Source organism: Pseudophryne corroboree, chromosome 2 (assembly GCF_028390025.1).
Source record: "Pseudophryne corroboree isolate aPseCor3 chromosome 2, aPseCor3.hap2, whole genome shotgun sequence".
Lineage (NCBI taxonomy): Eukaryota > Metazoa > Chordata > Amphibia > Anura > Myobatrachidae > Pseudophryne > Pseudophryne corroboree.
This window is the reverse complement of record NC_086445.1, coordinates 113,010,942-113,025,222: the sequence shown is the minus strand read 5'-3', so window position 1 is coordinate 113,025,222 and position 14,281 is coordinate 113,010,942. Positions and strand designations below refer to the sequence as shown.

General features: G+C 45.9%; 1 protein-coding gene across 4 annotated transcripts in view; it reads right to left on the bottom strand.

Moving 5' to 3' along the window:
* The window catches only part of RNF17 (ring finger protein 17), a 1,464,292-nt gene that overhangs the window by 997,396 nt on the left and 452,615 nt on the right, over positions 1–14,281 (bottom strand). For all 4 annotated transcript variants that reach the window (XM_063951617.1, XM_063951615.1, XM_063951616.1 and 1 more), the window contains one exon: positions 8,705–8,876. In XM_063951617.1, coding sequence (XP_063807687.1) covers positions 8,705–8,876 — 172 coding nt within the window. The remainder of the gene's footprint in view (positions 1–8,704; positions 8,877–14,281) is intronic.

Below are 14,281 nucleotides of genomic sequence, written 5' to 3'. Positions count from 1 at the left end.
TGCGGTTCAGCGTGTCCGGAGCTCTGACCTGCTTCTTCCTATTAGACCTGGGAGGGTAACTGCGTGGATGTGTGGCCCTATGTCCTAAACCCACATGAGTGGTTTACATGCCTTTTTATCTCTGTTGTTTGTGAGTGTTTTATCATTAAATTAATTTTTTGCTAAACTGCCTGGCTATACTTGCACTATGTCCTTTTGTCTCTGGGATATTTAAAAGGTTTCCATCCACCGTGGTTGTGAGGAAATACGCTGGAAACACAAGCCTAAATATCGATTGGTGGTTTGGCACGCCTACTATTCCTGTGACTAAATTGGAACAGATGAACTCCGTCCATTTTTTCTTTTATGTAAGAATTTGACCTTTTATGTGAACATTTTGTAATTAGCGCCATTTGGTGTACCTTATTGCTTCTTGTGGGTCCACAGGATTATCCACAGGATAACATTGGGATTCCCAAAGCCATTTTAGTGGTGGGGACGCTCCTGATTGCACAGGAGGACCTTTCGCCCGAAATCTGCGTCATGAGAGGCAAAAGTATCCAAGGCATAATATCTGATGAATGTGTTTATGGAAGACCATGTGGCTATCCTACATATCTGTTCTGCTGAAGCACCCTGTTATGCTGCCCAAGAAGGACCTACCTTACGTGTAGAGTGTGCAGAGACATTAGCCGGAATAGGGAGATCTGCATGAGAATAAGCTTCAGATATTACCATTCGGAGCCATCTCGCCAGCGTCTGTTTACTAGCAGGCCATCCTCTTCTATGGGATCCATATAGGATGAAGAGAGAATCCGTTTTCCTGATGGCACTAGTACGATCTATGTAGATTCTCAAAGCTCGTACCACGTCCAGCGACGCTTCTCCCGCAGATAGTCCCAAAACCTGAAAAGCTGGGACTACAATCTCTTCATTCAGGTGAAATTTTGATACCACCTTTGGAAGATAACTAGATCTCGTTCTGAGAACTGCTCTGTCTGGAAAAAAACTTAGGAAAGGAAACTTACATGATAATGCTCCTAAATCTGACACTCTTCTGGCTGACGCCATTGCCAGTAAAAAAAAGAACTTTAACCGTTAACCACTTAAGATCTGCTCTCTCAAGTGGTTCAAACAGAGGACCCTGGAGAAATTTAAGAACTAAATTCAAATCCCACGGAGCTGCAGGAGGAACAAATGGAGGTTGAATATGTACTACTCCTTGGAAAAACGTACGTACATCCTGTAGGTCAGCAATCTTCTGCTGAAACCATACAGTCAACGCTGAGACTTGCACCCTCAACCCTTTATCCAATCCTGCCTGAAGGAAATCCAAAATCCTAGCTACTTTAAAAGATCTCGGATTGAAATTTTTTCCAGTACACCAGTGAATATAGGCTTGCCATATTCTATGATACACACGAGCCGAAGAAGGCTTTCTTGCTCTAAGCATGGTCTAGATTACTTGTTTCGAAAATCCTTTAGCCTCTAAGATAGAGGTTTCAGCAGCCACGCCGTCAAAGATAGGCGGTCCAGATGACTGTGACAACAAGGACCCTGCATTAACAGATCTGGACGTTGAGGGAGCAGTATCGGTGCTTCCACGGACATTCTCAACAGATCTGTGTACCAATGCCTTCTTGGCCAAGCTGGAGCTATTAGAATGATTGCTCCTTTTGCCTGTTTTATCTTTCTCACTATTCTGGGTAACAGAGATATTGGTGGGAACAGATATGCCAGCTGAAACCTCCAATCCACTGACAGTGCGTCTATCAGGACCGCTCATGGGTCCCTTGTTCTTGATCCGTACCTCGGAACTTTGTTGTTTAGACGAGACGCCATAAGGTCTATCTCTGGTAGACCCCATCTGTTCACCAGTGTCTGAAACACTTCCGGTTGTAGTGCCCATTCGGTTTCCTGAATGGTGTGCCGACTGAGAAAATCCGCTTCACAATTTAGTACACCCGGAACAAATAATGCTGACAATGCTGGCAGATGGAGTTCTGCCCATTTTAGAATGGGGGGTTACTTCCTCCATCAGACTCTTGCTGTGAGTTCCTCCTTGATGATTGAGGTATGCTACTGCCGTCGCATTGTCTGAGCGGATCTGGACTGGTCTTCCTTGTAGATTGTCCTTTGCCTGAACCAGAGCCAAGTAAATGGCTCTTATTTCTAACAGATTTATAGGCAGGCGACTTTCCCTTGCGGTCCATTTTCCCTGGAACCATAGGCTTCCGAGTACCGCCCCCCAGCCTTGCATGCTGGCATCTGTTGTCAGGACTTGCCACTCTTTTATTCAAAAGGGTCTCCCCTTGTTTAAATGGTCTGTCTGTAGCCACCACGCTAGAGACCTTTTTACATTTACTGGAATCTTTATCATCTGCTTCTTTATCGTTTGATGATTTCCGTTCCATTTGGTCAAAATAAGGTGCTGCAACGGTCTGGAGTGGAATTGCACATATTCCACCATGTCGAAGGTTCATACCATCAGACCCAACAGTCGCATTTCTGCATGGACTGACATTGTCTGGGCTTGCAACGCTTCCTGAGCCATGACCTGCACCTTGACTATCTTTTTCTCTGGTAAGAGAACTTTCTGTAGGTCTGAATCCAATATTGCTCCCAAATTAACCATCCGCTGTGACTGATTCAGGGACGACTTTTCCCAATTTATGAGCCACCCGTGTCTCTGTAAACAAACTATCGTCTGTTGGAGATGGCTCAACAGTAAATCTTGCGACTGTGCTAAGATTAACAGGTCGTCTAGGTATGGGAAAATTCTTATCCCTTGTTTGCGCAGACAAGCTGCCATAACCACCATGATCTTGGTAAACACCCTGGGTGCTGTAGCTAGCCCGAAGGGCAGAGCTTGGAACTGGAAGTGTTCCTTGAGGATGGCAAACCTGAGGTAACACTGATGTGATAGTGCTATAGGCACATGTAGGTAAGCATCCCGTACATCCAGAGATACCATGTAATCTCCCGGTTCCATAGCCAACATTGTGGAGCGTAACGTCTCCATGTGGAACTTCGGGATCCATATGTATCTGTTCGACATTTTCAGATTTAGAATTGGTCGGTATGACCCATTTGGTTTCTGGATTAGAAATAGATTGGAGTAATACCCCTGTCCCTTTTGTGATGGAGGTACTGGGACAATCACACCTGACTGCAGTAATTTTTGGACTGCTTCTTGCAGGGCATTGGCCTTCAACTCTATACGAGACGGGCTGGTGCAAAAAAATCTTTGAGGAGGCTGCCTCCTGAATGGGAACCCATACCCCTGAGATACTACCTTCTGCACCCAGGCATCTGTTGTTGACTGTTGCCATATGTGTGCAAATTGAAGGAGTCGGCCCCCAACCCTGGAATCATCCAGGCGGAGGCCCGTCTCTTCAGGCTGAGGGTTTCTGTTCAGGTTTGGAAGCTGGCTTCTTGCTAGCCCACTGCTTCCTACCCCTGGATTTAAACTGGGGTTGCTTAGGCTCCTCTTTAGCTTTCGCTTTGCCAACGAAAAAGAGCAAAATTTTAAACCCTTGGACTAAGGGTTATAAGCAGCCGGAAATCTGACCTTTTTCGATTCAGCCTCTGATTCTAGGATATCCGATAAAGATTTTTTTTTTAATAATATATTACCCACGAAAGGCAATGCTTCCAATTCTTTCTTGGACTCCGCATCCGCCTTCCAGGTCCGTAGCCAAACTGCACTGCGAGCGACTACTGTCAAGGCTGAAGCTTTAGAAGCAACAGTGCCTACATCAATTGCTGCTTTTTCTAAATACTGGGCAGATTGTCTTAAACGGCAAAAACGATCCTCTTGCTCCCTAGTAGGAGAGGGGATGTCATTCTCTAGTTCCTCTATCCATTCGCCCATTGCCTTTGCTACCCAGGCCGAAGCCATAGCAGGTCTTACCACTGCTCCTACTAGAGAAAAAATATTTTTCAATAGGCTCCTACCCTTCTGTCTGTGACATCATTCAATGAGGTAGATGACAGCAGATTTATGCACGAGTCGCAGAACATGTGCATCTACTTTTGGAGGAACTTCTCTCTTCAAACAATCCACAGCAGGAAATGGATAATAAGAATCACATCTCTTGGGAATCTTATACTTTTTACTGAGCACAGCCCAAGACTCATCCATCATTTCCGTCAACTCATCTGACGCTGGAAATTCAGCTTTCACTGATTTTGTTAGTTTAAATACAGTGCTTTTGACGCTGTCTTGGCTGGCTCTTCCAAAGAAAGCACAGCCTTCACGGCATTAATAAGTTCAGCTACATCTTCTGAACTAAAGCTCTGCGACTGATCATCATACGGAGTTGAATCTATTGTTTCCTCATTATCATCCGATGTATCATCTTGTGTAGTCTGCCACACAGACGTATCTGTCTTAGTCTTATCTGCCCCTTGGTTGCTTGTAGAGGCTACTGGAACCAAACCATAGGAAGGGAGCTGCATGTATGGGTTCATAGTGTAACCTAACTCTTGAGGTGGTGCTACCGGAGCTAACCTGTCCGCTATTGAAGACAGAGTCTTTGCGAAAATATTCCATGGTGGCTCTGTTGGTGGTTGAACCAACTCCTGTCTTTCACTTCGCTGAAAAGCGAAACAGTTTGCACACAAACCCTCATAAGTGACCAATTGATTCATATCATGTTAGGGCTATAGGAGTGCTTGATAAATTCTCATCACTTTTGCCGCTCACAGACATAGTAATAATCTGCTATTGACTACACAATTTTGTGACTGAAAAACACCCTATATGTCAGTATATAGAGGTGAGATTAATCTGACCACAGTGCACCTGATATGAGGGTCAGAACAGGACTGACATTACACAGAAAAGTCAGCACACATACTAGCAGTCAGTCACATGTTAAAGCATTAGACATTGTCATATGAGAATACAACCTCCATAACAACTTGTACATAAGTAGGAAAATTGTACTCTGTTTTAAACTGGTTCTTTTTTCAACATAGCATGCAAAAAATACAGTAATATACAGGTCTCATATGCAATAGGTACTAAAAATTAACAATGCATACTAAGAAGTAGAGAGAATTTTTAGTACTGTATACCCTGCCTCCGTAGAGCGGGATACAGGGAGACTCACCACACTTCCATATCCAAGCAAATACGCTCGTAAGACGCTGAGTGGATTCAGACGCTACTGGTGTACACTGCCGCTCTTGGTAACTGATAACGGACACGGACGCTCACCAACGGACACGGACACTGAGCGAATTCCACGTGTATGCAGACGCTAAGGCCTGCGACTCGGTCTGGGCGGGTTTATATCCAGTGTACACAACCGCAGCGTCTAAGCTGCGACCGAGTACCCTCGTGGTAGCGTCTGAGCCGGAAGTGAGGTCATTCAGTTCATGAAACGAGAGACACGCGGGAACTGGCCATGAACTCGGAGGGACGGCCAGGAGAGCGTCTGAATCCCCCTGTTGACTTAAACTCCCAGGATCGCGGCCTCTACCTAGTCCTGGCGCCTATGATCCCCGGAGCGTAGCGCTGTCACACTCGAGATGTTCGGCGCATCAACACACTGTTTGTAGTCTCCACCAAATCAGTGTAGCTGTGTCCTGACTCCTCTAGTAAGAGGAAGTCCATAGACTCACCATCTCCCCATGCTCCGGCCACAGCCTGGTTACGTCTGCTGGACCTGCTAGAACATCCGACACAGACGCCCGTCGAGACAGCACTGATACCCGAAGGTAAGCGTTGTTGCGACCCGGTGGGGAGTTGTTGGAGCGACTCTTTCTAATATGCGTTTAAGACGCTGTTAAGAGAAGTCGCTCTAAAAAACATTATAGTAAGTCTATAAAAATAAAGTAATGAAAACTTGAGGCTGCTCTCACAGCAGCCCTGTGACCATGCGGCTTCCTGCCGCACCAAGCAAAAAACTGATCTGACGGAGTCAGTGGGCGGGACTATATAGTGGAGGCCCCAATGCATCCTGGGAGGCCAGAAAGCTCGTGACCGTGTTGGTGCCATTTTCGCTGTCGCTCGACAATATCCCAATGTTATCCTGTGGATAATCCTGTGGACCCAGCCAGAGAAAAGTGCATTCAGTTCATGAGAGGAAGGAAACGAAACCGAAGGTTTCTTGCCTTTAAACATACAGACCCTCGTATCAGGAACAGCAGGGTCCTCAGTGATATGTAATACGTCTTTCATTGCCACAATCATGTACTGAATACTCTTAGCCAGTTCTGGATGCAATCTGGCATCACTATAGTCGACACTGGAATCAGAGTCCGTGTCGGTATCCGTATCTGCTATTTGGGCAAATGCACGATTCTGCGACCCCAAAGGGGTCTGGACCTGTGACAAAGCATCCTCCATGTCTGGTTCTTAGACTCAGATTTATCAAACACCTTAGCCAACTTAGTCACATTCGTATTTAAAACACTCAGCATATTGACCCAATCATCCGTCAGCGGTGCCGACACTGTCACTCTCACAGAACTGTCAGTCCCCACGCCAGGCTCCTCCTGGGTAGAGTATTCAGCCTCAGACATGTCGACACACACACGTACCGACAGCCACAAACACACTGGGCTATAAGGGACAGACCTACAGCAGAGCCTGTTAGAGAGACACAGAGAGAGTTCTGCCAGCTCACACCCGGCGCCTATCCCGGTTCTGAAGCCAGCAATAATACTGCCCAGACCTACTAGCGCTTCTACAATATATATAATTCACCAATTATGAATGCCCCCCCCCCCCCCATTTTGCACCGTTACTTGCACAGCACTGTGGAGGTTCAGGGCCAGCGTCTCTGCAGCCTTCTGTGAAGAGAAAAAATGGCGCTGGTGAGAGCTATGCAGCTAAGCCCCGCCTCCCGACGCGCTTAGGTCCCGATCAAAAATCTTTATACTGGCGGGGGTCCCTAAGAAGTGACTGCAGCACTGTTATATTGTTTGCCAGTGTATTTGCGGCCCCCCATGCTGCCCAGGGCGCCCCCACTGCGCCCTGCACACTGTAGTGCCGTGAACTGTGTGGGAGCATGGAGCGCAGTGCGGCCGCTGCGCGGTACCTCAAACCATCTTCTGCCGTCACTGAAGTCTTCTGATCTTCACATACTCACCCGGCTTCTATCTTCAGGCTTTGTGAGGGGGATGACGGCACGGCTCCGGGAACAAGCAGATAGGCGTACCATAGTGATCGAACCCTCTGGAGCTAATGGTGTCCAGTAGCCTAAGAAGCAGAGCCCTTGAACTAAGAAGAAGTAGGTCTGCTTCTCTCCCCTCACTTCCACGCTGCAAGGAGTATGTAGCCAGCAGGCCTCCCTGAAAATAAAAAACCTCTATAAAGTCTCTCTAGTAAACTCAGGAGAGCTCCTCAGTGTGCCTCCAGTCTCGCTGGGCACAGAATCTAGCTGGAGTCTGGAGGAGGGGCATAGAGGGAGGAGCAAGTTCACACCCATTCACAGTCTTACAGTGTGCCCATGTCTCCTGCGGATCCCGTCTATACCCCATGGTTCTTGAAGCATCCCCAGCATCCTCTAGGACGTATGAGAAAAACACATGGATGATGAGCAGGATCTCTGCTCATCCATGTGTTTTCGATCCCGCCGCAGTCAAAAATGGTCCGTTTTCGACCATTCATTTCTGTCCATAAGAGATGGCGGAAATGAATGGTCTGAATGGGAGGGGGAAACGGACCGCATAATAGTGACATGTCGGATCCTCTCCGGGGAGGATATGACTGTGATTGAATACTCCCCTATAAACAGTAACACTAGGTTTCAAGATCTTGTGAAATGAATAAACTTCTGATCATAAAAGAAGTGAAATCTCTACAGCTGTCTAAGATGTAAGGGTTTATTTACAAAGAAATGATTTACAAAGCAATGATTTCTAAAACCGCAATATACTGAAAAGATATAAAAGGGCAGCAAGTTTAGAAGCCATATCTTACTAATAAAAATCATCGCCCTTTTAAATTTCAGTCATAAACGTGTATGTGTCAGACAGAGAGAAAAATATTATTATGTATGCAAAATACATAATGTATGCAATATACCATCACATGATATGTATCAGTACAAGCACATAGGAACTGAAAGGATTTTGAAGCATTTACTCCATCTGATGGTGGTTAGCTGTACAGCCATTGAAGCATCACTCCCATTACAGCTCAGGGACAGTCTCCCAAGGTAACAGAATCCCCTATCCATCCAGTGGTAAAGACTAACAATGAAAAATACCACACACCCCCAATAAAATCCTCATGAGAAAAAAACCCAAACAAGTAGCTACAGATTCCCATCTCCACAATGCACAGCGCAATGCAGCAGGTACATATGGAGTTCAGCGGTTGGTAACAGAGCACAAAGGGGACCTTCACTGCACTTAATTTTAACATTAAGGGAGGGGGTGATGGGTTTGTACAGCACTCTCGGTCTCAAAATCAGTAGTGGAGGTCTGAGATTGCTACATCACTGCCAGGAACGGATACCCTCTTTAAACACTGGAGAAAGTAGCAGGATGGTACGGGATGCGACAGTCAGGAGGAGCTCAGCTAGTTACGATCGCATCCCATGACACAGGTCTAAGTAAGTTAAATCCACAAAATCTCATGAGAAATCTTGTGTACTATATAAGTATTCACTTGAAAACCTAAACCCGTAGAAGTGTGCGCGCCAAGGTCATGAGCTTTCTTAAAAATTTTTTTATTAAAAACACAAGATAATTGAGTAAGTGGTACCTGTTTAAGGTCACAGTAAACAGCCAGTAACGGTTCCCGTTTTAATCCTTCAGCAAATTCAATTCTAGTTTTCAAACATTTTTTCTGTTCTTCTATTTTTACTGCAGCATTTTCTAGATCAGATGTGTAGATTTTGCTTACTGCTTTTAACTCTGCAAGTAATTTTAATTTCCTAAAGACAGTAAAATAAAAAAATATGTTGAAAAGATGGCTTAAAGCACTGAATTCAATACAAATAATTCTATATAAAAAAATTGTCAAGGCAAATTATTCATATTAATTGATATTTCATTAATAATAATTATAAAATCACACCATAGGAAAAAATTAAATACTTTTTTCTTCAATATTTCATCAAGGCAACTTTTGTGGTGGGTTAGAATCCCACTCCCATTAGGAAGACACAGGAATCAGTCCAATGCCCGCCTCCTGAATTCTTCCAGGCAAGAACTGCTAAACTAAAGTTTATGGTTACTACCACACACAACCAAGAAATGGTGTGCAGCTCTACAATTGACAAATTGCAAGTGCAAAATAAAATGCTTCCTGAAAAAAATCATATTTTGCTACCAACGCATAGTATGTCAAATATCGTGTTTGTGGTCAACACTCATATGGAGCAAATATGTTTTTTTGCAATTAAAATGCAATTTGTGTCCCTCTCTACATGAGCACATTACGGTTTAAAAATAGGATTTTGGTACTAACCAGGTAAATCCTTTTCTTTGAATCCATAGGGGGCACTGGAGTACTCTTGGGATAAATTTAGAACCCTCCTCCCCTCCATATCCCAGAGTACCTCAGTGTTTTTTACTGAGCCGAACAGGAGCTATAGAGAGGTTGACAAAGGAGAATTACATATAACATAACGGAAAACAATAAAGTTGACACATAACGTGACTGACAACTAAACAGTTGGCACTATTACCGATCGAACTTGAAACTTCGAACCAGTCGGTGAGAATGTGTTACCATAAGATCCACTGAACGTACCACAAACCAGGGAAAACTGCTCTGGGTGGGCGTCCAGTGCCCCCTATGAATTCAAAGAAAAGGATTTACCTGGTAAGTCCCAAAATCCTATTTTCTTTTTCATCCACTAGGGGTCACTGGAGTACTCTTGGGACGTAACAAAGCTTCCCCCGTGAGCGGGAGAGCAGTTTGGCACCTGTAACACTAGGCAGCCAAAGCTAGATGCTGATGCCGCAAACGTATCAAACTTGTAAAAGCGCACAAACGTGTGCACTGATGACCATGTAGCCGCACGGCAAAGCTGCGTCGTAGAAGCCACACGACCAGCTGCCCATGAAGTTCCCACAGAACGTGTGGAATGAGCTGTTACTGATGTAGGCGGCTGCAACCTAGCATGAAGGTAAGCCTGACGTATGGTCAGTTTAATCCATCTGGATAAGGTCTGCTTAGAAGCTGGCCAACCCATCTTGGCAGCATCATAGAGAACAAACAACGTATCCGTCTTACGAACTGTAGACGTTCGGGATACATAAACGCGTAATGCGCGTACCACATCCAAAGTTCCAGAATCTTCTGTTAACACAGGAACTACTATTGGTTGATTGATGTGAAAAGATGACACTACCTTTGGTAAGAAAGCGGGATTCGTCCGAAGGTCCGCTCTGTCATCATGAAACACCAAATACGGTGGCTTGCAAGACAAGGCACCCAAATCTGAAACACGCCTTGCTGAAGCTAAGGCTAGGAGAAAAATGGTTTTCCAAGTGAGAAACTTAATATCCACTTGTTGTAAGGGTTCAAAATATGAAGACTAAGAAATCTAAAACCAGATTCAAATCCTATGGCGCTGTAGGTGGAATGAATGGAGGCTGTACTCTTAGGATACCTTGCAGAAAGGTGTGTACAGACGGCAATAGAGCCAATCGTCTTTGAAAGTAAATTGACAAAGCAGATATCTGCACCTTTAGTGTAGATCACAGGTTCTCAAACTCGGTCCTCAGGACCCCACACAGTGCATGTTTTGCAGGTCTCCTCACAGAATTGCAAGTGAAATAATTAGCTCCACCTGTGGACCTTTTAAAATGCGTCAGTAAGTAATTAATGCACCTGTGCACTTGCTGGGTTACCTGCAAAACATGCACTGTGTGGGTTCCTGAGGACCGAGTTTGAGAACCCCTGGTGTAGATAAACGCAGTCCTCCATCTAACCCCGTCTGTAAAAATAGCAAAAGACGGGATAACTTGAAAGATGATGTCGGAAACTTCCGAGCTTCACACCAACCTATATAGGCACGCCAAATTCTGTAATAATGAGCTGCAGTAACTGGCTTCCTAGCTCGTAACATGGTGGGTATAACCGATTCTGGAATGCCCTCTCTTCTTAAGAGGGCGGTCTCAACAGCCACCCCGTCAAACGCAGCCGCGGTAAATCGGGGTAAGGGAACGGACCCTGTTGTAACAGATCCGGACGAAGTGGGAGTGGCCAAGGATTGTCTGCGAGTAGTCCGCGGAGATCCGAGAACCAAGCTCTCCGAGGCCAATGAGGCGCCACTAGTATGACTGTGGCGGACTCTCTTTTGATCCGTTTTAGCAACAGAGGGAGCAGCGGAAACGGTGGAAACAGATACACGAGGCTGTACGGCCACACGATTGTGAGAGCATCCACCGCCACTGCCTTTGGATCTCGCGTTCTGGACACATACTGGGGCGTTTGGTGATTGTGGCGAGATGCCATCAGGTCCACTTGAGGGTAACCCCACCTTTGGACCAATATTTGAAACACTTCGGGATTTAATGCCCATTCTCCTGGATGAAAATCCCGATGGCTGAGATAATCCGCCTCCCAGTTGTCCACTCCCGGAATGAACACTGCCGACAATATCACTTGGTGATGCTCGGCCCAATTGAGAATTCGAGCTACTTCCCGCATGGCCATGTGGCTTCTTGTTCCTCGTTTGTTGATGTACGCGACCGCCGTTGCGTTGTCTGACTGCAGCTGGACAGTCTGAGACCGAAGCATGTGCACTGCTTGTCGTAGCGCATTCTAAATTGCCCTGAGTTCCAGGACATTTATAGACAGCAATCTTTCGTGATCCGCCCAGAGACCCTGGAGCTGACAATTTTGAACTACAGCTCCCAACCTCTGAGACTCGCGTTCGTCATTAGAATTATCCAATTCCAGGCGCCGAACAGTTTCCCTGCGGTTAGATTGTGTACTTTGAGCCACCAGAGTGGCGACAACCTCACCCTGTGGTGAATCTGCAGATGCGAGCCCGACCACTGTGCGAGCACATCCAGTTGAAAAGGACGTGAGTGAAATCTCCTGAACGAAAGCGATTCGAAAGCCGCCACCATTGTGCCTAAGAAGCGAATGCACAAATATACCGAGACTGTGCGTGGCTTGAGCACTAATTGTACCAGATGATGAATAATCTGTACTTTCTGTTCTGGTAGGTAAATTCTTTGATTTACCGTATCGAGAATCATACCTAGGAATTGAAGACGTTGAAACGGAATCAGATGTGATTTTTTGAAGTTGACAATCCAACCGTGCTGAACTAGTACATCGTACGTTAGCAACGCATGTTGGAGGAGCATCTGTTGAGACGGAGCTTTGATGAGCAGATCGTCCAAGTACGGAACTATTATCACTCCCAGTGATCTGAGATGAGCTATCATCACAGACATTACTTTGGTGAATAACCGAGGCGCTGACGAGAGGCCAAACGGTAGAGCCTGAAACTGGTAATGGTTCTGCCGTATTGCAAACCGCAAGAACCTCTGATGAGGTGGCCAAATCGGAATGTGTAAGTACACATCCTTGATATCCAGCGCAATCATGTATTCCTGTGGCTCTAATCCTGCAATTACTGACCGCAGAGATTCCATCTTGAATCTGTAGTAAGTGACGTACTGATTGAAGCCCTTCAAGTTCAATATTGGCCTGACCGAGCCATACGGCTTTGGTACCACAAACAAACAGGAATAATAACCCTGACCTTGCTGGTGTACAGGGACCGGAATCAAAACTGCTGAATACAGTAGAGACTGAATGGCAATTTGCAGAACCGCCCTCTTGTCATCCGACAAAGGCAGTCCTGTTTTGAAAAACCGCAGTGGCGGGAGACAGTCGAACTCTATTTTGTAACCTTTTAACACTAAATTGCGGATCCACCCATCTGTGGATGTCTGGAACCACGCCAAATGGAACGTCTGAAAGCGTGCTCCCACATTTGGAGATCCAAGATGGGCTGGGAGTCCGTCATGCCACTGGCTTGTCGGTGACCTTAGCGCCTTGACGACTGGTGTTGGTTGGTTGGAAACCACGACCTCGACCTCGTCTACCAGGCGTGGCTGGTCCTCTACCACGGCCTCGAAAGGGCTGAGGCCGAAAGGATTTGAACGCCGGGCTAGAGTATTTCCGTCTAGGTACCGTTGGAGGCAATGGTAAGAAAACAGACTTTCCTCCCGTGGCCTCAGAAATCCATTTGTCCAATTCAGGACCAAACAACTTCTCGCCACCGTAAGGAAACGCCTCTATACCTCTTTTGACCTCCGATTGCCAAGAACGCAGCCAGAGTGCTCGTCGTGCTGTAACTAGCGACGATGAAAGGCGAGAAGTGAGCTGACAGACGTCAGTAGAAGCTGTACATAGATAATCAGCAGCTTCCCAGATTTGATCAGCGAGAAGTATAAGGTGATCATCACGTAGGGCAGACTTTAGTTCCGTTATCCATACCATTAGCGCCTTAGTTACCCAAATGCCAACCAACCCAGGTCTAAGCAACACACCTGCTGCTATATACATGGACTTTAGCATAGCTTCTATTTTACGGTCTGAAGGGTCTTTAAGCGTAGTAGCCGTTGGTACTGGTATGGTTAATTTCTTTGTAAGTTTAGACACAGACGAATCCACCAACGGCGGATTCTCCCATGTAGCTGTCACAGACTCTGGTAACGGGTAACTAGACTTAAATCTGCGAGGTATAGAAAACCGTTAATCCGGATTCTTTCGTGTTTCTAGTAACATCTTATTAAGAGATTCCAAAACAGGAACACACATTGGAGTCCTCTGTCGTTTAGTAAAGACGACTTCATCATTTGTCAGAGGCTCCTCAGTTTCTGTAAACTTCAGAGACTGACGCACCGCTCTGATGAGATTATCAATGCCTGGGCTGTCAAAATCTTCACTATCTGACTGCTGGTCTACTTCGCCCTCCTCACCTTCATCTTGCGCCATGAGCTCTGGCATAGAATCGTCAGAATGCAACATAGCAGAAACTGATAAATCATAAGACAAATGAAATTTATCCCTAATACCCAAAATGGACTTGGACTTTTGGCAAGGCTGATACCCCTCCGGTAGTTCTAGCGGTCTCACCCTAGACTCAGATCTTGCCGCTTCCCGCTCCTGTCGAGCGGCGGCCAATTCTGATTGCAATCCAGCCATGACATCTGCTAGCATAGCCCATGGAGGGTCCGGGGATGAAACCGGCTTTGAAACTGGAGCTGAAATTGTATTCGTAGCTGAATCCACAAAACATACTGTACATGTGGTAGATCCATCCGGTAACACACTCTTATAGACATGGCAGGGAAACTGCTA